Genomic DNA, 25,409 nt, shown 5'->3' with positions numbered 1-25,409 from the left:
GTTAGCTGCTCAGAAGTTGTCTCTGTTGTCTGAAAATGTGGTGGGGGAAGAGAGGAGAAGGGGGGAAAGGGGTAAGAAAGAGGGGAAAGGGGCGGGATTTAGGGAGCTATACACCTTAAGAAGTTGACAAGCGGCAGAAGTTATATTTTTTACTTACAGTATGTGTGTCTGGAGTGTGTTCAATGGGTTGTGAGAGTGAGGGTGACGGGCTGTACACACTAAGGTACTGGACAGCCCAGATAGAGTGCATTCGGATATTATTCAGACCCCTTGACTTTTTCCACATTTTGTTAAGTTATTCTAAAATGGATTCAATTGTTTTTTTCTCATCAATCTACACAAAATACCCCATAATGACACTTGCAAAAACAGGTTTTTAGAAAATATAGCAAATGTATTAAAAAATACATCACATTAAGAATTCAGACCCTTTGCTCAGTACTTTTTCGAAGCACCTTTGGCAGCGATTACAGCCTTGAGTCTTCTTGGGTATGAAGCAACAATCTTGGCACACCTGTATTTGAGGAGTTTCTCCCATTCTTCTCTGCAGATCCTCTCAAGCTCTGTCAGGTTGGATGGGGAGTGTCGCTGCACAGCTATTTTCTGGTCTCTCCAGAGATGTTCGATTGGGTTCAAGTCCGGGCTCTGGCTGGGCCACTCAAGGACATTCAGAGACTTGTCCCAAAGCCACTCCTGCGTTGTCTTGGCTGTGTGATTAGGGTCGTTGTCCTTTTGGTAGGTGAACCTACTCCCCAGTCTGAGGTCCTGAGCAGGTTTTCATATGGAGCAGGTTTTCATCAAGGATCTCTTTGTACTTTGCTCTGTTCATCTTTACCTCGATCCTGACTAGTCTCCCAGTCTCTGCCACTGAAAAACAACCCCACAGCATGATGCTGTGATTTCCTCCAGATGTGACGCTTCACAATCAGGCCAAAGGGTTCAATCTTGGTTTCATCAGACAAGATCATGTCGTTTCTCATGGTTTGCGAGTCTTTAGGGGCCTTTTGGCAAACTCCAAGCAGGCTGTCATGTGCCTTTAACTGAGGAGTGGCTTCCATCTTACCACTCTACCATAAAGGCCTGATTGGTGGAGTGCTGCAGAGATGGTTGTCCTTCTGGAAGTTTCTCCCATCGCCACAGAGGAACTCTGGATCTCTGTCAGAGGGACCATCGGGTTCTTGGTCACCTCCCTGACCAAGTCCCTTCTCCCCGATTGCTAAATTTGGCCGGGCAGCCAGCTCTAGGAAGAGTCATGGTGGTTCCAAACTTCTTCCATTTAAGAATGATGGAGGCCACTGTGTTCTTGGGGACCTTCGATGATGTAGAAAAGTTTTGTTACCCTTCCCCAGATCTGTGCCTCGACACAATCATCTCAGAGCCCTACGGACAATTCCTTGGACCTCATGCCTTGGTTTTTACTCTGACATGCACTGTCAGATTGTGGGACCTTATATAGACAGGTGTGTGCCTTTCCAAATCATGTCCAATCAATTGAATTTACCACAGGTTGACTCCAAACAAGTTGTAGAAACATCTCAAGGATGATCAATGGAAAGAGGATGCACCTGGGGTCAATTTTGAGTCTCATGGCAAAGGGTCAGAATACTTAAAGGAAGTATGGTATTTCTATTTTTTATTCATTTGCCAAAATTCTAATAACCTGTTTTTGCTTTGTCATTATGCGGTATTGTGTGTAGCTTGATGATGATTTTTTGTTATTTAATCAATTTTAGAATAAGGCTGTAATGTAACAAAATGTGGAAAAAGTCTGAATACTTTTTGTGATCCACGTGTTCCAAGGTAACGGAATTGCGCTGAGATGCAGATTTTTCACTTAAAATGTATGCCAAACAAAAACTATTTGATTTCAGTGTTTAACAAACCATACAACTCTGTGCACAAGGAGTACTTTACAAAAACACCTTTACTGGAAGTACTGTGCAGATGCAAAATTTGGTAAAATAATTTCAGTAAAATCCCCCTCTGTTTTTTGTCTCCACGTTTTCCAAAAACTCAGAAACAAATGAGGCAGAAACATTATTTCTATTGTCAACACTGACTGCAAAGTTTAAATACGATCATTTTTGTGATAAAGTCAGTCTAAAATAGAGTTTGGAACCTCTGTGCGTCACAACGAGTAAAAAAATGTAATGGTTAAAAATGTTCATGTTTTACTGTGACTTGTTGTAGGCTCCTAAGTGGACCATAAGGTTAAAAACCAAACCAAATTAAGAAAACAAAAAAACAAAAAATGTTTTTTTAATAAAAAACGAAGTAACTTCGCCAGAGTGTCTATTTTGGGTCACTTTTGCCGGTCCCAAGCCCGGCAAAGGGGAAGGGTTGGAATTGTGACATAAAAAAAACAAGAATCGACAGAAGAAAGTTAATTTGGAGTTCTAAACATATTTAGGCTGTTTTTTACTCACTTTTTGTCTCTCCTGTGAAGTTATTCCTCTCTCCTACAGCATCCATCACAATTACATTCACATGGCAAATTATGCAAATTAGGTGATGACGTCATTTAGCGACTTCTAGCGACTTTTAGGACAGCCAATAGCTACTTTCCTTAATGAGGATTTGGCAACACTGGTTAAGTATTTGGTTGTGTATATTTTGATCATTATTAGTATCATCGCTAGCATAGCTGATGTTAGCTAGCTACCAAATAGCTAGCTAACTAAATACAACTCAGATTTTGGTTTGGAAACGCAATAACATTTCAAAAGAAGGCAAATAATTAGTAGGAAACCCTTTGTCATGATTGTGATGTCACCAGACTGACTTTAGATACAGTATAAATTTAGCTAGCTAACTTAGATTGAGGGGATCACTGCATTTTAGCTAGCAAACATTAGCATTGCTAGCTATTCTTCACGAACTTTGCTAGTAAAAGTAATGGCAACATTGCCATCTCTCTAAAGTCAATTTCACGACATCATTACTACTAACTATTTGCCTACTTTAGCAATGTCATAATATTCCCATGCCACTCTAAGTTAGTGTAATTTAGATGAAACGGTCACAGTAGCCTCCAAGGTGCAACCTATGTCTATAGGTCACAAGTAAATATTGGATGCAGCTACTGTATGGTGGTACAAGCAAACTCATGTCTGACTACAACAGTGCACTAATTAGCAGCAACAAACTCAACCCAGGGCCATTGCAAAACATTTCACAGTTGGTTGCATAGGGTAATGGCATCACCGGCCTGAATCTAATCCAATCTGGAGCCCGTCGGTCTACATATGTAAAGCATAGGATTAGTTTCCAAATGAGATTACGTTATTTCTTGAGCAATGTTTATAATTGAGGTATGATGACTATCATTGATCCCCTGCTCATGAGCGGGACCTACCAGAAGGAGCAAATGTGGGTATCATAACATGTCCAGCAATGTGATTGTTATGGTTTAGCGACCTCTAAAAATCATTTAATCACTGTTAACTTGCTCTTTTCACAGCTTGTCAGGGAAGACCTCAGAATAAAAGTGTGTCATGTGACACAAGTACTGTTGTGACACCTCCACTGTTGAGCCAGTGTCTCCCTCGGCTGCCCTGATAACATAGATGGCTTCATCAACAACGAAATACACAGCTTGATAAAATATTAAGCTAATTCTCCAGCCAAGCAGATACAACTTGTGGAGTCATTTTGGTTATGAAGTGCAGTAGCAAAAAAAAAAGGTTATTTCTTTAGAACAAAATGAAATTTACTTAATTGGCTTTGTATTATATCATAATGTCTCGGGCCCTCCCAGTCAGCACCACCTTATAAGATTGCCTGCTGCAGTTCAAGAGATGTCCAGTTTCTAGCAGAACATGCATCATAGAAAATACCAGCAAGTGGGCCCTCATCAGCACCTCGCTGTGAGCATTCTTATGAACAGCAAGTATGCGGCCAGCAACCTTTACCTGTAAGTGGTAACAACTTCCACAGGCTCATTATTTGTACAAATACAAAGTTAACCCACATCCTTACTTTGATACATTTGATAAAACCATTATGAAAGATAATTTATGTAAACTGACATTGTTTGTTGCTTATTTTCTTTGATGCATATAATGTGCATCAAAGAAAACCTAACCTGGTGGAACCAGCCTGGTCGCTGTGTTCACCAATCTATTTCACTTTTTATGATATCTGAAGTGAAATATAAAGTTGGTTCCAGCAGGCTAATCATAACAGTGTGTGTGTGTGTGTGTGTGTGTGTGTGTGTGTGTGTGTGTGTGTGTGTGTGTGTGTGACCGACCAGTATCTTTGATGAGGGGCCAGGAGCTGATCTACGCTGCTATGCCAATGGGGCTCTGGCAAATACCTAACCTCCAGCCTTACGTCTTGCCTGCTCACCAGTGGTCGTCGATGGGGAGAACAGAGTTAGGTAGGTTTAGTCTGAGTTGTTCTGCACCAGGATTCTCCACCAGGATCAGGGAACTCCTGTTGTATACAGGACACCACACAAGGTATGACCACTCTAACATGTTTACAAAGGTATCCCCATTACCACCAGACAAAATGTGACTTGTTTCAGGAAACTAGGCATATGAGAGGCATTTGAACATAAACATAAATGTTTTTATCAAAATGCATTTTTTTGGCAGAAATGCCTTCTGGAACATTATTGTATTCCATCCGTGAATACGAATAAAATTGGTTTAGCCACGGAAAAAGACAGGAACCCTCCCGTTAGCCAGGATTGGCTGAGATAATGGATGGGCTGGACATGCCGGGAGACGAGTTTAGATTGGTCTGCCATATAGATCAGTCAGTTTTATTGCAAGTTACAAGTTATACTGTTAGTTAGCTAGCGAACGTTAGCTTGCTGGCTCACTAGCTAACGTTATGTGTATGATCTGTGTAGTAATATTATTCGAATCAGAAATCCATTTGCATAGCTAATTATAGCCTAATGTTAGTCAGGTGTGTCTGGGGGACATTACAGTCATCTATTGTATTTCATGAACATGTGTACATGTCTAGACAATAGTGACCCATCCACTTAGATAGATGTGGTTTGGAGGTTGCTTATAGCATTTCCTTCACATGACCCATCAATTTAGACAAGCGTGTTGGGTAAGCGTCATCTAATAATTGTAAAATATACTGCTCAAAAAAATAAAGGGAACACTTAAACAACACAATGTAACTCCAAGTCAATCACACTTCTGTGAAATCAAACTGTCCACTTAGGAAGCAACACTGATTGACAATACATTTCACATGCTGTTGTGCAAATGGAATAGACAACAGGTGGACATTATAGGCAATAAGCAAGACACCCCCAATAAAGGAGTGGTTGTGCAGGTGGAGACCACAGACCACTTCTCAGTTCCTATGCTTCCTGGATTATGTTTTGGTCACTTTTGAATGCTGGCGGTGCTTTCACTCTAGTGATAGCATGAGACGGAGTCTACAACCCACACAAGTGGCTCAGGTAGTGCAGCTCATCCAGGATGGCACATCAATGCGAGCTGTGGCAACAAGGTTTGCTGTGTCTGTCAGCGTAGTGTCCAGAGCATGGAGGCGCTACCAGGAGACAGGCCAGTACATCAGGAGACGTGGAGGAGGCCGTAGGAGGGCAACAACCCAGCAGCAGGACCGCTATCTCCGCCTTTGTGCAAGGAGGAGCAGGAGGAGCACTGCCAGAGCCCTGCAAAATGACCTCCAGCAGGCCACAAATGTGCATGTGCCTGCTAAAACTGTCAGAAACAGACTCCATGAGGGTGGTATGAGGGCCCGACGTCCACAGGTGGGGGTTGTGCTTACAGCCCAACACCGTGCAGGACGTTTGGCATTTGCCAGAGAACACCAAGATTGGCAAATTCGCCACTGGCGCCCTGTGCTCTTCACAGATGAAAGCAGGTTCACACTGAGCACGTGACAGACGTGACAGAGTCTGGAGACGCCGTGGAGAATGTTCTGCTGCCTGCAACATCCTCCAGCATGACCGGTTTGGCAGTGGGTCAGTCATGGTGTGGGGTGGCATTCCTTTGGGGGGCCGCACAGCCCTCCATGTGCTCGCCAGACTGCCATTAGGTACCGAGATGAGATCCTCAGACCTGAGACCATATGCAGACTTTCCAAAAAGCAGGCAAGGCCAGCAATACAAGCGGCTTGATGAAAGTCTCCTTGTTAGCCAGCTATACTTTTGATACTAGTTGGTATTTAGCGCCCTCACATTTTCATCCTTCTTCATTAAACTGATCTCAGCAGAGGTGAACCCTCACTTTTATTCGCAGTGTACCCCAGAGAATGAAAGGGGTTCTTCAACAAAAAGTCCACAACATTTTCGGCAGCATTGGCCATTCTACCATTCTGGCGGAGAAAACTGCACACCCTTGCTGGTAACGTTAGCTAGCTAGCTACTGAAGAGTTAGCGAGGCACATTTAAATAAATTGCACTAACTGGACACAAAAATAAAGTTCTAAAACCAAGAAAACAATTTATAATATACTTCCTCCATCTCCTGTAAATTGAAAAAACTAATTTGAATTTAATAATATCCAAAAAATGCTCAACTATCACTTTTCACTCTTAATCTCTATCCAACAATGTCACCAAGCTTCTCAACACATAGAACCCCCATAATGCTCTGTGGCACAATCCCAATACAACTCACTAGGTTCATTCTCTGATCCTAATACTATGATTAGATAGACAACATGTCAGTTCATACTGCAAAAGTTTTGATTGCTTGGAGGATGTCCTCTGGAAGTGGTCATAATTACCATGTATGTCTATGGAAGGGGGTGAGGCCTACGAGCCTCCTGGGTATTGTATTGAAGTCAATGTAGCCAGAGGAGGATGGAAACTAGCTGTCCTCCGGCTACACCACGGTGCTACCCCAGACAGTGCTGTTGAAGTTATTGTAGACCTTCATTACAAAACTTATTTGGTGACATATGAATATATCTAATACAGTTTTGTCTAAAAAGGATAACTTTTTTCATGTTTCACTATTTTTATTTGTATGAAATTTCACTGAGGGACCGTCCTCCTCTGAGGAGCCTCCACTGGTATATATGCCTTAAAATATGGACTCTTAGCTTTCATTTGACATGCTCCTATGAACGTCACATGTTGTTGTCATGGGTCCTTTTACTTGGAAATGGATTTTCAGTCAGAGCGCTATAGCTCTCTCTCTCCTTCTCTCCCTCTCCCAGAGCTACTGAACTGATGGTATCAGAGTTTCAGAACAGGACAAATACAGAATGGGCGCATGGACGGACACCAACACAATACTAAGAAATCACACAGTGCATGTGTGCCCTGCCATTTCACTTATTTATTTTTTATTTAACCCAGGAAGTTGACTGAGAACACGTTCACATTTACAGCAATGACCTGGGGAATAGTTACAGGGGGATGAATGAGCCAATTGGAAGCTGGGGATGATTAGGTGGCCATGATGGTATGAGGGTCAGATTAGGAATTTAGCCAGAACACAGGATTTAACCTGTTAGGGCTAGGGGGCAGTATTTTCACGGCTGGATAAAAAAGTGTACCCGATTTAATCTGGTTACTAATCCTACCCAGTAACTAGAATATGCATATACTTATTATATATGGATAGAAAACACCCTAAAGTTTCTAAAACTGTTTGAATGGTGTCTGTGAGTATAACAGAACTCATTTGGCAGGCAAAACCCTGAGACAGATTCTGACAGGAAGTGGATACCTGATGTGTTGTATTACCTTTAAACCTATGCCATTGAAAAACACAGGGGCTGAGGAATATTTTGGCACTTCCTATTGCTTCCACTAGATGTCACCAGCCTTTACAAAGTGTTTTGAGTCTTTTACAGTGAGATCTGACCGAACAAGAGCCTTGGAACGATGATGGCCCATTAGACACCTGGCGCGCTAGGTCATGCTGGGTACCCTCGTTCCAATACGTTTTAAAAGAGTTTGCATTCGTCCGCCTTGAATTTTATTCATGTTCTGGTTAAAAAAGGCCCTAATGATTTATGCTATACAACGTTTGACATGTTTGAACGAACGTAAATATATTTTTTCCCCTCGTTCATGAAGTGAAGTCCGGCGGGCTTAGATCATGTGCTAACAAGACGGAGATTTTTGGACATAAATGATGAGCTTTTTTGAACAAAACTACATTCGTTATGGACCTGTGATACCTGGAAGTGACATCTGATGAAGAGAATCAAAGGTAATGGATTATTTACATAGTATTTTCGATTTTAGATCTCCCCAACATGGCGGCTAGTCTGTATCGCAACGCGTATTTTTCTGGGCGCAGTGCTCAGATTATTGCAAAGTGTGATTTCCCAGTAAGGTTATTTTTAAATCTGGCAAGTTGATTGCGTTCAAGAGATGTAAATCTATAATTCTTTAAATGACAATATAATATTTTACCAATGTTTTCTAATTTTAATTATTTAATTTGTGGTGCTGACTTGAATGCCGGTTATTGGAGGGAAACGATTTCCTGAACATCAACGCCACAGTAAAACGCTGTTTTTGGATATAAATATGAACTTGATAGAACTAAAAATGCATGCATTGTCTAACATAATGTCCTAGGAGTGTCATCTGTTGGAGATTGTAAAAGGTTAGTGCATAATTTTAGCTGATTTTATGGTTTTGGTGACGCCTGTCTTTGAATTGGCACATTACACACAACTCTTGTAAATGTACTGTCCTAACATACTCTAAATTTATGCTTTCGCCGTAAAACCTTTTTGAAATCGGAAAACGTGGTTAGATTAAGGAGATGTTTATCTTTCAAAGGGTGTAAAATAGTTGTATGTTTGAAAAATTTGAATTTTGACATTTATTTGGATTCAAATTTGCCGCTCTTGAAATGCACCTGCTGTTGATGGAGTGCACCACGGGTGGGACGCAAGTTAACACCCCTACTCTTACGATAAGTGCCATGGGATCTTCAGTGACCACAGAGAGTTTAACGTCCCATCCGAAAGACGGCACCCTACACAGGGCAATGTCCCCAATCAGTGCCCTGGGACATTGGGATATTTTTTTAGACCAGAAGAAAAAGTGCCTCCTACTGCCCCTCCAACACCATTTCCAGCAACATCTGGTCTCTCATCCAGGGACTGACCAGGATCAACCCTGCTTAGCTTCAGAGGCAAGCCAGCAGTGGGACGCAGAGTGACATGCTGCAGGCATATGATGTGCACCTGTGCTAACAGGTCTGGTATCTAGTGGCTCTGTAGAACAGTTGATTATCTCTGCTTCTGAACACTGCTGGAGGAGAGTAGTGGCCAACCCTGATCCTTGCCTGACCTCTGAGCATGGAGTATGGTCCATTCACACTACACACTCTCTGCTCCTGCTGTGCATTGTGGTGTGTGTCTGTGTGTGTACATGCGTGCGTGCCTGTGGGCATGTGTGTGTGTGTCTGTGTGCGTTTCAACATTTGCATGTGTGTGTGCAAGAAGAGTTGCTGAACAGAGGCGGATATTGACACAGCATTAACATGAGTGAAAATATTTGGATTGTGTGGAAACCTTGGGAGGTACTCCTGGACATGGCATAGTAAAACAAACCTCTGACATCATCACACTATCGCTGACCCTCCCAGACATTTTGCTATGGGTTAGGTGTTTGTCTAAGAAGCATAGTGGGGCTTCTTTGTTACAGGCTAGGTGGGTAACAGTGAAATGTTTGGTCATGAATGGAAAACAGTGAAATATGTCAAGATCAAATGTTTTAAATATTTCCAGACTTCAGAATACCTATATCGAAATATGTCCAAACCCACCTCCTCGCCAGCTTTTGCCTGATTCCTGATTCTAGGTAAATAAAGGAATGTTGGAAAACAACACTGCCTACAGTATAATCACACAGACTCCTCACTCCCCTTAGTCCCACGTGAGAAAGAGAAACAGGGAAAGAGAGAGGGGTAAGGAGATCATTCATGAGAGATCGAGGGCAGACAGCTGGTAGAGAAAGAAGGAGGAATGAAAGGGTGTATACTATGAATGCCAATGTTAGATATCTGAATGATCACTACTGAGGAGTATAATAAGAAGATTCACAGAAAAGTGATTTCAAATGTGGACAATAATTTGGTGGCCATTCCACTCACCTCCTCCACAACAGATGATGATTTATAACATTTTTACATTTACATTTTAGTAATTTAGCAGGCACTCTTATCCAGAGCAATTTACAGGAGCAAGTAGGGTTAAGTGCCTTGCTCAAGGGCACATCAACAGATATTTCACTTAGTCGGCTCTAGGATTCATGTGTGTGTGTGTAATGAGAGCTCTATTGTGTTCTGCCAGTTAACAGGTGCAGCTTGGGAGGTAGAGTCATCAGACCTCTGGGAGGACAGCTGCCTCTATGGACCATGATCCTCTCTGTCTGTCCCTAAAGTAAACATTCAAAGAATCTGTCACATGCTGATGGATACTAAATATCTGTCAACCGCTTGCACTCCATCAATTTCTCTCTCTCGCTCTTGTTCTCTCCCTCTAACGACCTCTTTCTCATCTCTCGCTCTTGTTCTCTCTCTCTTTCTCTAACGACCTCTTTCTCTATTAATTTATGAAGCAAGTGATTGGTCTCTTTTGAGATGCGGTCCTATTTCCTGCCTTTTACACTTATCTTGCACATAATGTGTAAGGAAATCAATATACCTATGTGTGAAGGGCTGTAATTAGAGGAATATGACATCAATGGTCATGAGTAGGGCTATGGTGGTCTCAACATTTTGCCAGACGGTGTTTGTCAAGCAAATGTATTTATTTTATTTATTTCACCTTTATTTAACCAGGTAGGCAAGTTGAGAACAAGTTCTCATTTACAATTGCGACCTGGCCAAGATAAAGCAAAGCAGTTCGACAACATACAAAAACACAGAGTTACACATGGAGTAAAACAACATACAATCAATGATACAGTAGACAAAAATAAGACTATATACAATGTGAGCAAATGATGTGAGATAAGGGAGGTAAAGGCAAAAAAGGCCATGGTGGCAAAGTAAATAAAGAATAGCATGTAAAACACTGGAATGGTAGATTTATAATTTGAAGAAAGTTCAAAGTTAAAATATAAATAATATGGTGCAAAGGAGCAAAATAATAAATAAAATAAATAAATACAGTAGGGGTAGTAGTTTGGGCTAAATTATAGATGGGCTATGTACAGGTGCAGTGATCTGGGAGCTGCTCTGATAGCTAAATAACTGTCGGTTTCACGGTAATTGACCGTTAATGATCATAAACACATTTAACATTTCCTGGCTTCCACACACAGCCTACAAGCCATTTAAAAAAGTATATTAAATCCATGTAATATAGCCTACACCTTCACAATAAATGCATTATTTATTTTAGACAAGTCTAAAGAAGCATGATATGAAGAAAATATAGTCTATTTCAGTAGAAAAGAATAGCATTATTCTTGAGTTGTCCTTACTGTATGTTACAGTTTTTCTCAATTGTTAAAACACAATTTCTGAAACCTTGCTCCATTTCCTGAAAACATTACACACAAAACCTAATCTTCAAGCGCTATTTACATAACCTCTGACTCCAGACAGGCAAAATGAAACATTCGCCTCAAAACAGTTTTACCTGTGTTCAAAACAAACACTGCTCTCAAATCATAAACAAAGTGATCAAAATGATATACACTCTCAAGCAGTCTGTAAACAATACACCGAAAAACAGAAAACACATTGTTCAAAACATACAATTCTCAGGGAGAAGTACATTTTTTTATGTAAAAAAAAATATTTATATTTTTCCGTCATTCTCTTTTGACGAACGAAAACATGTTCTATCATAGTAGCTCAAAATTGATCAGAAATTACTACTCTGCTTTGCTCTTTGCAATTTTGTTTTTTGTTCTTCCTCCTTGTACCCCTATTTTTACAGTACTGTACCCTGCATCTCACAAACTTGTCCTTTGTGTCTGTGATACTGTAATTCTTGTTCTTTGTTGATATGAACCTGCAACCAGTCAAAATCTATTGAGCAGTCAGTACTGTTAATAAATGGAAAGCACAATGTTCAGGGCCATACAATTTGTCCATTGTACAGTATACAGCCTACAATGCACTGTACTACAGTATACAATTCTAAAAGGGACAAAAATCAAAGGAGTAAACGTGATCAATGTGCTTCTTCTTGTCTTTGGGCTGGGTCAGGCCAGAGCACTTCGTCGACATCACAAGCAACATTGTACCTCCCGAGGCAACGGGGGAAGAAGCCTCTTGTGTGCCGTATCCAGCCCTGACATGATTCCTCACCTATATCACCACAGGCTAAATCCATGGCTTGCAGCAGATTTACTCTGGTGTAGGGTTGTCTATCATACACTTTCCATCTCCAAGAGGAGAAAAACTCCTCAATCGGATTCAGGAAAGGCGAGTATGGAGGGAGGTACAAGTTCATAAACTGCCCATTGATGTTAACCTGTTGGGTCTAGGGGGCAGCATTTGCACGTCTGGATAAAAAAAATGTACCCGATTTAATCTGGTTACTAATCCTACCCAGTAACTAGAATATGCATATACTTATTATATATGGATAGAAAACACTCTAAAGTTTCCAAAACTGTTTGAATGGTGTCTGTGAGTATAACAGAACTCATTTGGCAGGCAAAACCCTGAGACATTTTCTGACAGGAAGTGGATACCTGATGTGTTGTATTGACTTTAAACCTCTCCCATTGAAAAACACAGGGGTTTAGGAATATTTTGGCACTTCCTATTGCTTCCACTAGATGTCACCAGCCTTTACAAAGTGTTTTGAGTCTTCTGGAGGGAGATCTGACCGAACAAGAGCCATGGAACGGTGATGTCCCATTAGACACCTGGCGCGCTACTTCATGTTGGGTACCCTCGTTCCAATACGTTATAAAAGGCTATGCATTCGTCCACCTTGAATATTATTCATGTTCTGGTTAAAAAAGGCCCTAATGATTTATGCTATACAACGTTTGACATGTTTGAACGAACGGAAATATATTTTTTCCCCTCGTTCATGACGAGAAGTCCGGCTGGCTTACATCATGTGCTAACGAGACGGAGATTTTTGGACATAAATGATGAGCTTTTTTGAACAAAACTACATTCGTTATGGACCTGTGATACCTGGAAGTGACATCTGATGAAGAGAATCAAAGGTAATGGATTATTTACATAGTATTTTCGATTTTAGATCTCCCCAACATGACGTCTAGTCTGTATCGCAACGCGTATTTTTCTGGGCACAGTGCTCAGATTATTGCAAAGTGTGATTTCCCAGTAAGGTTATTTTTAAATCTGGCAAGTTGATTGCGTTCAAAAGATGTAAATCTATAATTCTTTAAATGACAATATAATATTTTACCAATGTTTTCTAATTTTAATTATTTAATTTGTGACGCTGACTTGACTGCCGGTTATTGGAGGGAAACGATTTCCTCAACATCAATGCCATAGTAAAACGCTGTTTTTGTATATAAATATGAACTTGATAGAACTAAAAATGCATGCATTGTCTAACATAATGTCCTAGGAGTGTCATCTGATGGAGATTGTAAAAGGTTAGTGTATCATTTTAGCTGGTTTTATGGTTTTGGTGACCCTGTCTTTGACTTGACAAAACATTACACACAACTCTTGTAAATGTACTGTCCTAACATACTCTAAATTTATGCTTTCGCCGTAAAACCTTTTTGAAATCGTAAAACGTGGTTAGATTAAGGAGATGTTTATCTTTCAAATGGTGTAACATAGTTGTATTTTTGAAAAATTTGAATTTTGACATTTATTTGGATTCAAATTTGCCGCTCTTGAAATGCACCTGCTGTTGATGGAGTGCACCACAGGTGGCACGCTAGCGTCCCACCTAGCCCCAAGAGGTTAAACCATTCCCTTACCTGAGCAGCTCGGTGGAAACTGACATTGTCCCACACTATCACATAGGTGGGAATGGGATTCTCATTTAGCTCTTGACCCTGCTGCTCTTGAACCTGCTGCTCAAATAAAATATCTCTTAGATTGGCAATAAACCTTAGAAGGTGCTGGGTGTTATATGGCCCGAGTGTAACATGGTGATGTAGAACACCATGGTTGCTGATAGCAGCACAGATTGTGACATTGCCACCTCGTTGACTAGGGACTTCAACAATGGCCCGCTGTCCAATCATGTTTTGGCCTCTCCTTCTCCTCTTTGTTAGATTGAAGCCTGCTTCATCGACAAAGATGAACTCATGGGGTCTGTCCAAGGATTCCAATTAAAATATTGTCTGCATAGAAATACAATGTACTGTATGTAGGATTTTGTAAGTCGTACAGAGACAGTGCTATACTGTAGAGTACAATTAGGCCTACTGTATGCACTTCTGATTCACATACATTGTATGTACTGAAGAGTAATATCATTCACATAGTATGTGTTAGTACTGTAGACAACCTTTTTCTGAATGTACACTTACTTGCACATACTGACTTCGCAGTTCTTTCACCCTTGGTGAGTTGCGCTCAAAAGGTACTCTGTATACTTGTTTCATTCGCATCCTGTTACGATGGAGGACACGGTCAATTGTGGAAATGCTCACACTGTCGATTCCCTGGAAGTGTGTGTTGTCTTGTATCACTCGTTCCTGGATTTCTCTGAGTCGTATTGCATTATTGCAAGTCCTGCTTCCCTCATTGTCAGTCCATGGACAAGAACATGGTCTATAACTGTTGCTCGAATTTCATCAGATATTTCCACTCTTTGTCTTCCTCTTCCTCGCCCTCCTCCTCCTCTTCCTCCTCGTCACCCACCTCGCATACGCACTCGTCCTCGTCCTCTCACATTGTTTCTTCTATCCATTCTCAGACTTTCTCCTTCCCACCTTCAACAACCTGTTTGCTCTCTGAACTGGCTTATATTGGTTGTATCACATCATTTGAAACAGGTTAAATCAATTTTGAGTGGTTGTGTTCAATCAATGACATGTGTTCTCTATTTGTATTTGATTGTTGCCACTTGTGTTTACCAGTATGGATGACATGTGCATTAGAGTGCAGAATGTGTTTTGAGAATGAGAATGTGTTTAGAGTTTTGCTGAAAAGTCTAAGTGAAATCTGCAAATTCTGTTTTACCATGTGAAATGGTTTAAGGTATTGACAACAGACTGCATAATTAGCTAAATGAGACCAGGCAACTGAGAACTTTGTTCAGCCAATGGGTTTTAGTGTTTTAGCAATTGAGAAAAACTGTAAGTCCTGATGTGGCTATGCCAAATGCCTGTGGGCTACACTAGTTCATTTAGCAGACAAGATTTGCTTATAATTCTGTTATTTTATATTATTTAATAGTGCGAAGACTACAATTGAACAAAGCAGAATAAAATATAAATATTTTCTCCAAACGATTTGAGGGAGTGCGCACATGCGGCAATTCTGTGTTGTGCGGTTAATCTGGGTTAATCTGTTTTGGAGACTGGTTTTTGTTCGGAATTTCGGATGACTGATGTTCCCAAAGTAAACTGCCTGTTACTCAGGCCCAGAAGCTAGGATGTGCATATTTTTGGATAGAAAACACTCTGAAGTTTCTAAAACTGTTAAAATAATGTCTGTGAGTATAACATAACTGATATGGCAGGTGAAAACCCAAGGAAAATCCATCTGGGAATTCGTTTTTTTTTTACGTCACAGGCCATTTCAGTGGTAGCCTATGGGAAATACAAATAGATAGGACCCAGATTGCAGTTCCTATGGCTTCCACTAGATGTCAAGTCTTTAGAAAGGGTTTCAGGCTTGTTTTTTGAAAAATGAGCAAGTAGTTGGAAGAACTACAAGGTGTCTCTCATTAGAAAAGTAGTCTTGTTGGCGCGTGAATGAGGTGCGTGATCTTCGTTATTCATCTTCTCTATTGAACATTCTATTCTCCGTCTATTCTTCATATTATTGTTTGTTTAGATATTAGATTACCTGAGGATTAATTAGAAACATCGTTTGACTTGTTTGGACGAACTTTACCGGTAACTTTTTGGATTCGTTTGTATGCATGTTGAACGAGTGGATTACTGAGATCATTGGCGCCAACTAAACATACTTTTTTGGATATAAAGAAAGACCTTATCAAACAAAACAACCATTTATTGTGTAGCTGGGACCCTTGGGATTGCAAACAGAGGAAGATCTTCAAAGGTAAGTGATTTATTTAATCACTATTTGTGCTGGTTGAAAAAGTATTTTGGTGTGGGTCGCTGTCCTCAGATAATCGCATGGTATGCTTTCGCCATAAAGCCTTTTTGAAATCTGACAACGCGGTTGGATTAACAGGAAGTTAAGCTTTTAAATGATGTATGACACTTGTATTTTCATGAATGTTTAATATTACGATACTTTGTATTTTGAATTTCGCTCTCTGCAATTTCACCGGATATTGTTATAGTTGCCCGATAGCGTTTCGTGTGCTAAAAGAGATTTTTAAGAAAGAAACAGGTACTCCTATATGCTTAATTTAGAGTTATTAATGTAACTTTAGTTGTTCTACAAACGTTGGGCTATATGTTTGGATTTTTAATGCATTGTAAGGCTGCATGATGACAGTCTGATGATTTGTAAATAGTCGCTTGAAAGGCATGTGCTCTACTTTGTGTTTTGCGCAGGCTGTACACACTCCAATAGTCTCTAATTCACAATTTTACAAGCACTTGATAATGCCTCGAATTCCACGGCGGCATCCCCTTTGTGGCGGTAATGCACCCTAAAAAAAAATCCATGCCTTTTGCCGTCCGGAGTGTTGCTTTGTGCCCTTCTTCCTGAGTGTGCTGTGCAGTCCTAAGTATCTCTCACTCACATGGTTCTCTGTCAGATGATCGGGTCTTTCTCACAGGCTACAAGTCAGAAACATCGGGGATGCAACTGCACGCGCCCTAATCCAATTCTGAGCTGCATATTGAACATATTGGAAGAACTGTCCACATTTACTTTTCATCAGCCAACAAGATGAGAAAGCCTAACGAACAGCAAAAGTACTAACCCTTTAGTACAAAAGTCCACCTCTTCTATTGTGTGCGAGAAATAAATATTCCAAACATAGTCTGGGACAGTTGTCGGATGCGATAGATCCCAAATTAATACAACCACTAGCATAAAAAAAAAGTTGGGCTCCCGAGTGGCACCGCAGTCTAAGGCACTGCATCTCAGCACAAGAGGTGTCACTACAGTCTTTGGTTCGAATCCAGGCTGAATCACATCCGGCTGTGATTGGGAGCCCTATAGGGCGGCACACACTTGGCCCAGCGTCATCTGGGTTTGGCCGGGGTAGGCTGTCATTGTAACTAAGAATTTGTTCTTAACTGACTTGCCTAGTTAAATAAAGGTTCAATTAAAATAAACAACAGATCGGAACGTTTAACCTAAAATGTTGATACACTATTAGGCTATTTCTTCACGTTGACGCTGGGAGTCGGGAAGCAAGTGCAGGTGGTGAGTTTAATAATAAATGGACCAAAACAAGAAACACAGTTAGCGTACAGAAATTAAACACATAGTTCCATTCCCCAGGCAGTATTGACTAAGGAAGTGACAGATATAGGGGAGGTAATCAGTGAAGTGATGGAGTCCAGGTGTGCCTAATGATGAAGCGCAGGTGCGCATAATGATGAATGCCAGGACCGGTGCTTAGTAAACCGGCGACGTCTAACGCCAGAGGGGAGGAGTGGTAGTAGATGTGACACGCAGCAATACGGACATGGTAGTAGGGTATAAGCGCAAATGTTCCATTAACGGAAAACACCATTATCAAAAGTGACAGCAAATGCAATCATGATTGTAATGCTATCTGCTGTCTTTGATACTGTGAACCATCAGATCCTCCTCTCCACCCTCTCCGGGTTGGGCATCTCCGGCGCGGCCCACGCTTGGATTGCGTCCTACCTGACAGGTCGCTCCTACCAGGTGGCGTGGCGAGAATCTGTCTCCGCACCATGCGCTCTCATCACTGGTGTCCCCCAGGGCTCTGTTCTAGGCCCTCTCCTATTCTCGCTATACACCAAGTCACTTGGCTCTGTCATATCCTCACATGGTCTCTCCTATCATTGCTATGCAGACGACACACAATTAATCTTCTCCTTTCCCCCTTCTGATAACCAGGCGGCGAATCGCATCTCTGCATGTCTGTCAGACATATCAGTGTGGATGACGGATCACCACCTCAAGCTGAACCTCGGCAAGACGGAGCTGCTCTTCCTCCCGGGGAAGGACTGCCCGTTCCATGATCTCGCCATCACGGTTGACAACTCCCTTGTGTCCTCCTCCCAGAGTGCTAAGAACCTTGGCGTGATCCTGGACAACACCCTGTCGTTCTCCACTAACATCAAGGCGGTGACCCGATCCTGTAGGTTCATGCTCTACAACATTCGCAGAGTACGACCCTGCCTCACACAGGAAGCGGCGCAGGTCCTAATCCAGGCACTTGTCATCTCCCGTCTGGATTACTGCAACTCGCTGTTGGCTGGGCTCCCTGCCTGTGCCATTAAACCCCTACAACTCATCCAGAACGCCGCAGCCCGTCTGGTGTTCAACCTTCCCAAGTTCTCTCACGTCACCCCGCTCCTCCGCTCTCTCCACTGGCTTCCAGTTGAAGCTCGCATCCGCTACAAGACCATGGTGATTGCCTACGGAGCTGTGAAGGGAACGGCACCCCCGTACCTTCAGGCTCTGATCAGGCCCTACACCCAAACAAGGGCACTCCGTTCATCCACCTCTGGCCTGCTCGCCTCCCTACCTCTGAGGAAGCACAGTTCCCGCTCAGCCCAGTCAAAACTGTTCGCTGCTCTGGCACCCCAATGGTGGAACAAGCTCCCTCACGACGCCAGGACAGCGGAGTCAATCACCACCTTCCGGAGACACCTGAAACCCCACCTCTTTAAGGAATACCTAGGATAGGATAAAGTAATCCTTCTAAACCCCCCCCCCCCCCTTAAAAGATTTAGATGCACTATTGTAAAGTGGTTGTTCCACTGGATATCATAAGGTGAATGCACCAATTTGTAAGTCGCTCTGGATAAGAGCGTCTGCTAAATGACTTAAATGTAAATGTAATATGTAAATGATAATATCAATCAATCAAATGTATTTATAAATGTCACGCCCTGACCTGAGAGAGACGGTTTGTTTCTCCATGTGGTTAGGTCAGGGTGTGGGGTGGGCATTCTATGGTGTCTATTTCTTTGTGTTGAGCCGAGTATGGTTCCTAATCAGAGGCAGCTGTCTATCGTTGTCTCTGATTAGGAATCATACTTAGGCAGCCTTTCCCCCACCTGTAGTTGTGGGATCTTATTATTTTTTTTGTACTGCTTGTTGTAGCCTGCAAGACGTGACGGTCGTTTGTTTATGATTTTGTTTCAGTGTTCTGATTTATAATAAATAATAAGATGAACACTCACCACGCTGCACCTTGGTCTACTCCTTTGGACGGTCGTTACAATAAAGCCCTTCTTACATCAGCTGATGTCACAAAGTGCTGTACAGAAACTCAGCCTAAAACAGCATATGTAATTCACAAGTAATATTGTCACCTATCAGACGATTCTTGATTTAATCTTGTCTTTACATATACTAAAGACTGAAGATAATCAGAGAAATTAATGTCTCTTTGAAGAAAATGTAAAGAGAGAAAACACCTGAAGGAAAGTGGACTCCAAAGAGCTATAGCTTTGTTCAATGTTACAGTTTTATAAACATACTAAGGAGTGTTGACAATATCTGTTACAGGCTGCACACACACACACACACACACACACACACACACACACACACACCCCCCCCCCCTCTGGAGAAGGAACAGTCCGTAACAGCAGGATCTTCTGGAGAAGAGTACACACATAACAGGGCCTCAGACAGATGAGAGAGAAGGGAGGGAATGAGAGAGGAAGGGGAAATACAAGAGATACAATGGAGATAGCAGGAGAGAAGGAAAGTGGCAAGTGAGAGTACAATTTTTTATATCAAGAAAATGAAGAGTGAGAAATACGGGACATAGAGGACAAAAGAAAGGGAGAGAAAATAAAAGGAAGAAACTTAAAAGGCTGGATAAACTTTGTCTCTGGTCCATGTTAATGCTGCAGGAGAAGGGTGGTAGAGGATTGAGTAAGGAGTGGAGGAGGACAGGGATAGAGGGAAGAGAGGAAGAGAAAGGTGGACGGCTGCGCTGTGTGGTGCTCTGCGGCGTGGAGAAGGGCAGTATTTCTTGGAGTGTGTGGGGGAGAGGCTGACCCTTAGAGACACACAGCAGACTGCACTTCAGCTGTCAGAGAGGGGAGGGGGGTGGGGGGTGGTTAATGGTAGAGAGATATTTCTTCTCATTAGCCGGGGTCAAAAGTCAGCCATGAGCAGGAGAAGGAATGAATGACACACACACATTCTGGTATGTATCCTCTGTTCTGAGCAGTGGAAGCAGTTCACACTAGTAAGCACAGTTGTTTGGATAATCCCTGCCTGTTCAGTGAGAAGAGAGAGAGAGAGAGAGCGAGCGAGAGAGCGAAGAGAGAACACGAGAAAGAGAGAGAGAACATGAGGGAGACCATCTCCTCCCTCTCAGAGCAGAGACCACACGTCGGGCACGAGTCTCCCTTTCCTCTCTGCCTCTACTGCGTCTCCTAGGCTAGCAGCCAGAAAGACACCGCCTCTGTTGGATCCTGAAAGAAAACAAGCTGAGGATACTGCAGTTCTGCCTTAGGCAGAAGGATAAAACTTACATCAACACTTTGGAAGGATTAGCAGCAGTATACGTTTTCCTTCATTTGCTCAGACAGAAAGAAGATACAACATCCCTATGACAAGAAGGACAAGAGATACTGTACAGACAAACAGAGTTGGACAGACAGACAGAGAACAGCAGTGGTCATGCAGCCGTGACTGTAACAGCTGGAGTGCTCTCTCCCTTGCCTGAAACAGTTGGTTTGAAGAGCTGCATTCCTCACACCCTCTCATTCAGAAAATAGTAGTCGTATAGGATCTTCCCTCATAAAGAGTGACACGACTGCAGTAGTCCCTACAGACTGACACAGAACAGTACAGGCTTTAGGAGTGCAGTTGAAGGACACAGTGGATTGTGAGTTACCTGTGGTCAGAGACTGGATTACTGCCTTTTCCTACAGAGGATAGTTGGAGGATGAAACTGCATATCTGATTCAATATAACAGACCCTTGTCATTGAACCTGGACTCCCCCGGTTGGATATTTCCTACTCTTCCCTTGGACTTGAGTGTTGATTCACTCTGGATTGGCTTACTCCCTGCTTAGTGACCGTGTGTGTGTGTGTTTGTGTGTGTGTGTGATTGATTGTGAGTATGTGTGTCAGGATGGAGTGTGTGAGGAGTGTGTTTCTGATGATGTGTGTTTTCCTGTGGAGATCAGCACACTCAGCCCAGAGTGTCTACCCCAGGATACGACTCTCCCATAAAGGTAGGCATCAGGCACTGGAGTGAGTGTAGACATTGGCTAAGCATCAGCATTAATGACATATCCATGCAATGTACACTAAAGTTCTAACTAGTCAAAGCATGCTTTATGGAAACGAACATTCTTGTTCCAGCTACGTTATAGTACATTGAGAATCAGACAGGTGTGCCAGTGAAAATATGACATGTAGACACCTCTACACAACCCCTGAACTTTCCGACAGTCATTTTCCAATTGCTCCATGACATCCATTTGCCGTGGGGACGAGCTGATCAATAGTGTATATTGATTGGAACAAATTATAGAGAGTGGGAAAACATGATGCAACCTGCAGAAATAAGGTATTGCTCTCCTCAATTGCTCATGTGTGCCCGTATACAGTAACAGTCAAAGGTTTTGACACACCTACTCATTCAAGGGCCTTTCTTTATTTTTACTATTTTCTACATTATAGAATAATAGTGAAGACATCAAAACTATGAAATAACACATATGGAATCATGTAGTAACCAAAAAACTTAAACAAATCAAAATATATTTTATATTTGAGATTCTTCAAAGTAGCCACCCTTTGCCTTGATGACAGCTTTGCACACTCTTGGCATTCTCTCAACCAGTTTCACCTGGAATGCTTTTTTAACAGTCTTGAAGGAGTTCCCACATATGCTGAGCACTTGTTGGCTGCTTTTTCTTCACTCTGCAGTCCAACTCATCCCAAACCTTCTCAATTGGGTTGAGGTCGGGTGATTGTGGAGGCCAGGTCATCTGATGCAGCACTCCATCTGCATTGCTCTCCTTCTTGGTCAAATAGCCCTTAAACAGCCTGGAGGTGTTGGGTCATTGTCCTGTTGAAAAATAAATGATAGTCCTACTAAGCGAAAACCAGATGGGATGGCGTATTGCTGCAGAATGCTGTGGTAGCCATGATGGTTAAGTTTGCCTTGAATTCTAAATAAAGAGCACCGCCACACCATCACACCTCCTCGTCCACGCTTCACAGTGGGAACCACACATGCAGAGATCATCATTTCACCTACTCTGCATCTCACAAAGACACAGCGGTTGGAACCAAAAATCTCAAATTTGGACTCATCAGACCAAAGGAGAAATTTCCACCGGTCTAATGTTCATTGCTCGTGTTTCTTGGCCCAAGCAAGTCTTTTCTTATAATTGGTGTCCTTTAGTAGTGGTTCATTTGCAGCAATTCAACCATGAAGGCCTGGTTCACGCAGTCTACTCTTAACAGTTGATGTTGAGATGTGTTGGTCGTGAAGTATTTTTTTGGGCTGCAATTTCTGAGGCTGGTAACTCTAATAAACTTATCCTCTGCAGCAGAGGTAACTCTGTGTCTTCCTTTCCTGTGGCGGTCCTCATGAGAGCCAGTTTCATCATAGCGCTTGATGGTTTTCGCGACTGCGCTTGAAGTAACTTTAAAAAATCTTGAAATGTTCCTCATTGACTGACCTTCATGTCTTAAAGTAATGATGGACTGTCGTTTCTCTTTGCTTATTTGAGCTGTTCTTGTCATAATATGGACTTGGTCTTTTACCAAATAGGGCTATCTTCTGTATACCAACCCTACCTTGTCACAACAGAATTGATTGGCTCAAATGCATTAAGAAGGAAAGAAATTCCACAAATGAACTTTTAACAAGGCACACCAGTTATTTGAAATGCATTCCAGGTGACTACTTCAAGAAGCTGGTTGAGGGAATGCCAAGAGTGTGCAATGCTGTCATCAAGGGAAAGGGAGTCTACTTTAGATAATCTCAAATATAAAATGTATTTTTATTTGTTTAACACTTTTTTAGTTACTACATAATTCCATGTGTTATTTCATAGTTTTGATGTCTTATTCTATTATTCTACAATGTACAAAATAAATTAAAAATTAAAAAAACCTTCAATGAGTAGGTGTGTCCAAACTTTTGACTAATACTGTGTGTAGAGTATCGTTATCTACTGTTATCTAAGACCTACACAGTCTCTGCTGTGAGAAACTGTCAATTAGTATAAAGATGACTCAATGTCAGAGTTTTTAACCTCAGATATGGCATAGTGAAGTGTGTTTAGTGAAGTGTGTGTTTTCTCCCTGACTGTCTTGGGTTCATGTTAGAGTGTTTTTTTTTGTTCTTCTTGTTGTTGAAAAGAGGATTGTTTTTTTCCTCAGACCACAGTGGTTGGCATTCCACAATGTGGCTTTCTCTACTGTTATACCGGTGGGTTAAGAGAGGGGAATACTCCTGAGGGTATAGTGGTGTGTATGCACTGGTGCGTGTGTCTGCATGTGTGTGTGCATTGTGTGTGTGTTGTCTCGTCTGCTTATTTAAATAGTATATTTTAGGGATTATGAGGCTCTGACTTTGTAAATAACAGTCTGTAGTAAACACATCTCTTCTCTCTCCACGGTTTCTTTAAATTCTATAGGAACAGTAACACATATAATTCCACGTAAAAAAGGTGTCGGCCATGGTTGAGAGTACGTGTGGAATTTTTATGGTCAATAAATTGTATATGTGTAAGGGGCAGAGGCATGGAACAGGAACGAACAGCGTGGTATATCCACATAGCACCCTGCTATGAGGGCTCACTGTGCCTGGCTATGGCTTGTCTTTAACAGCAATATTTTCCCTCATCACCACGCTGGCTTAGATAGAATCTCCCATTGAATTACCTTATTATATAGATGGAGAAGGAAAGAGAATGGAGAGAGGATGAAATGAGAGGTAGAAAGTTCATGAATAATTGAAAAAGTGAGGGGAAAATAAGAGGAAGGGTAGGAAGGAAGAGAGAGATGAGGCCAGGAGGCAGGGAAGGAAAGGGAGAAGAGCGAGAGAAGAAATTGAGAGAAAAAGCGAGAAAGGAGAACAACAGGGCGGGAGAGAGTAGAGTTTGTTTGGTTAGTGGAGCATGATATGCGGGTATATTGACAGAGACCCTTGCTGTGTGTTGGGCTTTGCTGATGTGTTCAATCATAAACGCCACAGCAATAACAGTAATAACCCACTGGGCATACCATGTCATTTGAACGTGTAAATGTGGGTAATATTTAGTTGAGATGTTGATCAATGAGATTTCAACCTTTATTCACCCACTGAAAAAGACAGCCTACAGTTATTTTATTTCGGTAAAAAGTTGATTATTATACTTGAGGAATAATCAACTACATTTAAATATAGGTGTGAGGTTAAGAACACATTATGATCTGATTTACCCAAAACACACCATGAATTCAACGGGGATTAACACCAATCCATGAAGTGTGTTAAGTAGATGATTAGGAGTAGTTGCCATTGTGATGTAGGCTTCTTTACATTACATAAGGATAATAGCCTGAGTCAAGAATAGGAAAACAAACTGTATCAACCAGAATGCTCTTGAAAAGCACCCCGATACATTTCTACTCATGCTGCAAAATGTATCTTCCAGATTTAGGGTTTATACTACTGTTGGCTATTGTCATTCTGTGTAACACAATTAGAGCAGTAACTTGGAACAACATTGGGTAAACCTTTGTCCGTGTTAAAACTGTGTCGAAGTCAAGAATGGTTGAAATAAAAAATGTATTGCATCACAAAATAGATTTACAATGCAAAAACATAAATAAAAAAGACCCCAAATGGATTTCTGTCACAGGCTTCGGAACAGGCTTTCATGCCTTTAATTTTCATCCCCTTACTCATTGGCATTCGCACTGCCCCCCTTGCGGTCGGGTGTATATTTCAGGCAGGTTGACATCAGCTGTAGTATTCCTGCCTCTGTAGTCTTTGATTCGCCAAGACTCACATCTGCTGTAAAGGGGGAAAACAAATATTATCTAGAGAAGATATTCAAATGTCGTAAAATGTCATGATTTGGATTCCACTGTACCTACAATGACGCTGCAAAGGTTGGAGTCCTCAAAGGCCCTCTTCCCTTTGTTTCCTTTCATATTCATCATTGACATGAGGCCATTTGTCTGGTTTCAGTCTAGAACACAAAATAGGTACTTCACAAGCAACACACCATGACCTAATTTAAAAGTGT

The 25,409-nt window shown here is 41.7% G+C and overlaps 1 protein-coding gene across 2 annotated transcripts in view; it reads left to right on the top strand.

Annotated features, from left to right (window-relative positions):
- The first annotated feature begins 20,368 nt into the window (after positions 1-20,368).
- LOC106573450 (semaphorin-3E) overlaps positions 20,369-25,409 on the top strand; it is a 51,096-nt gene continuing 46,055 nt past the window's right edge. The window contains exon 1 of one of the 2 annotated variants that reach the window (XM_014148510.3): positions 20,369-21,386. In XM_014148510.3, coding sequence (XP_014003985.3) covers positions 21,272-21,386 — 115 coding nt within the window. In that variant the 5' untranslated portion in view covers positions 20,369-21,271. The remainder of the gene's footprint in view (positions 21,387-25,409) is intronic. The other variant, XM_014148509.3, reaches the window with a different exon arrangement.

This window comes from Salmo salar, chromosome 16 (assembly GCF_965601325.2).
Source record: "Salmo salar chromosome 16, fSalSal1, whole genome shotgun sequence".
Taxonomy (NCBI): Eukaryota; Metazoa; Chordata; class Actinopteri; order Salmoniformes; family Salmonidae; genus Salmo; species Salmo salar.
This window is presented reverse-complemented; position numbering and strand designations above follow the sequence as displayed.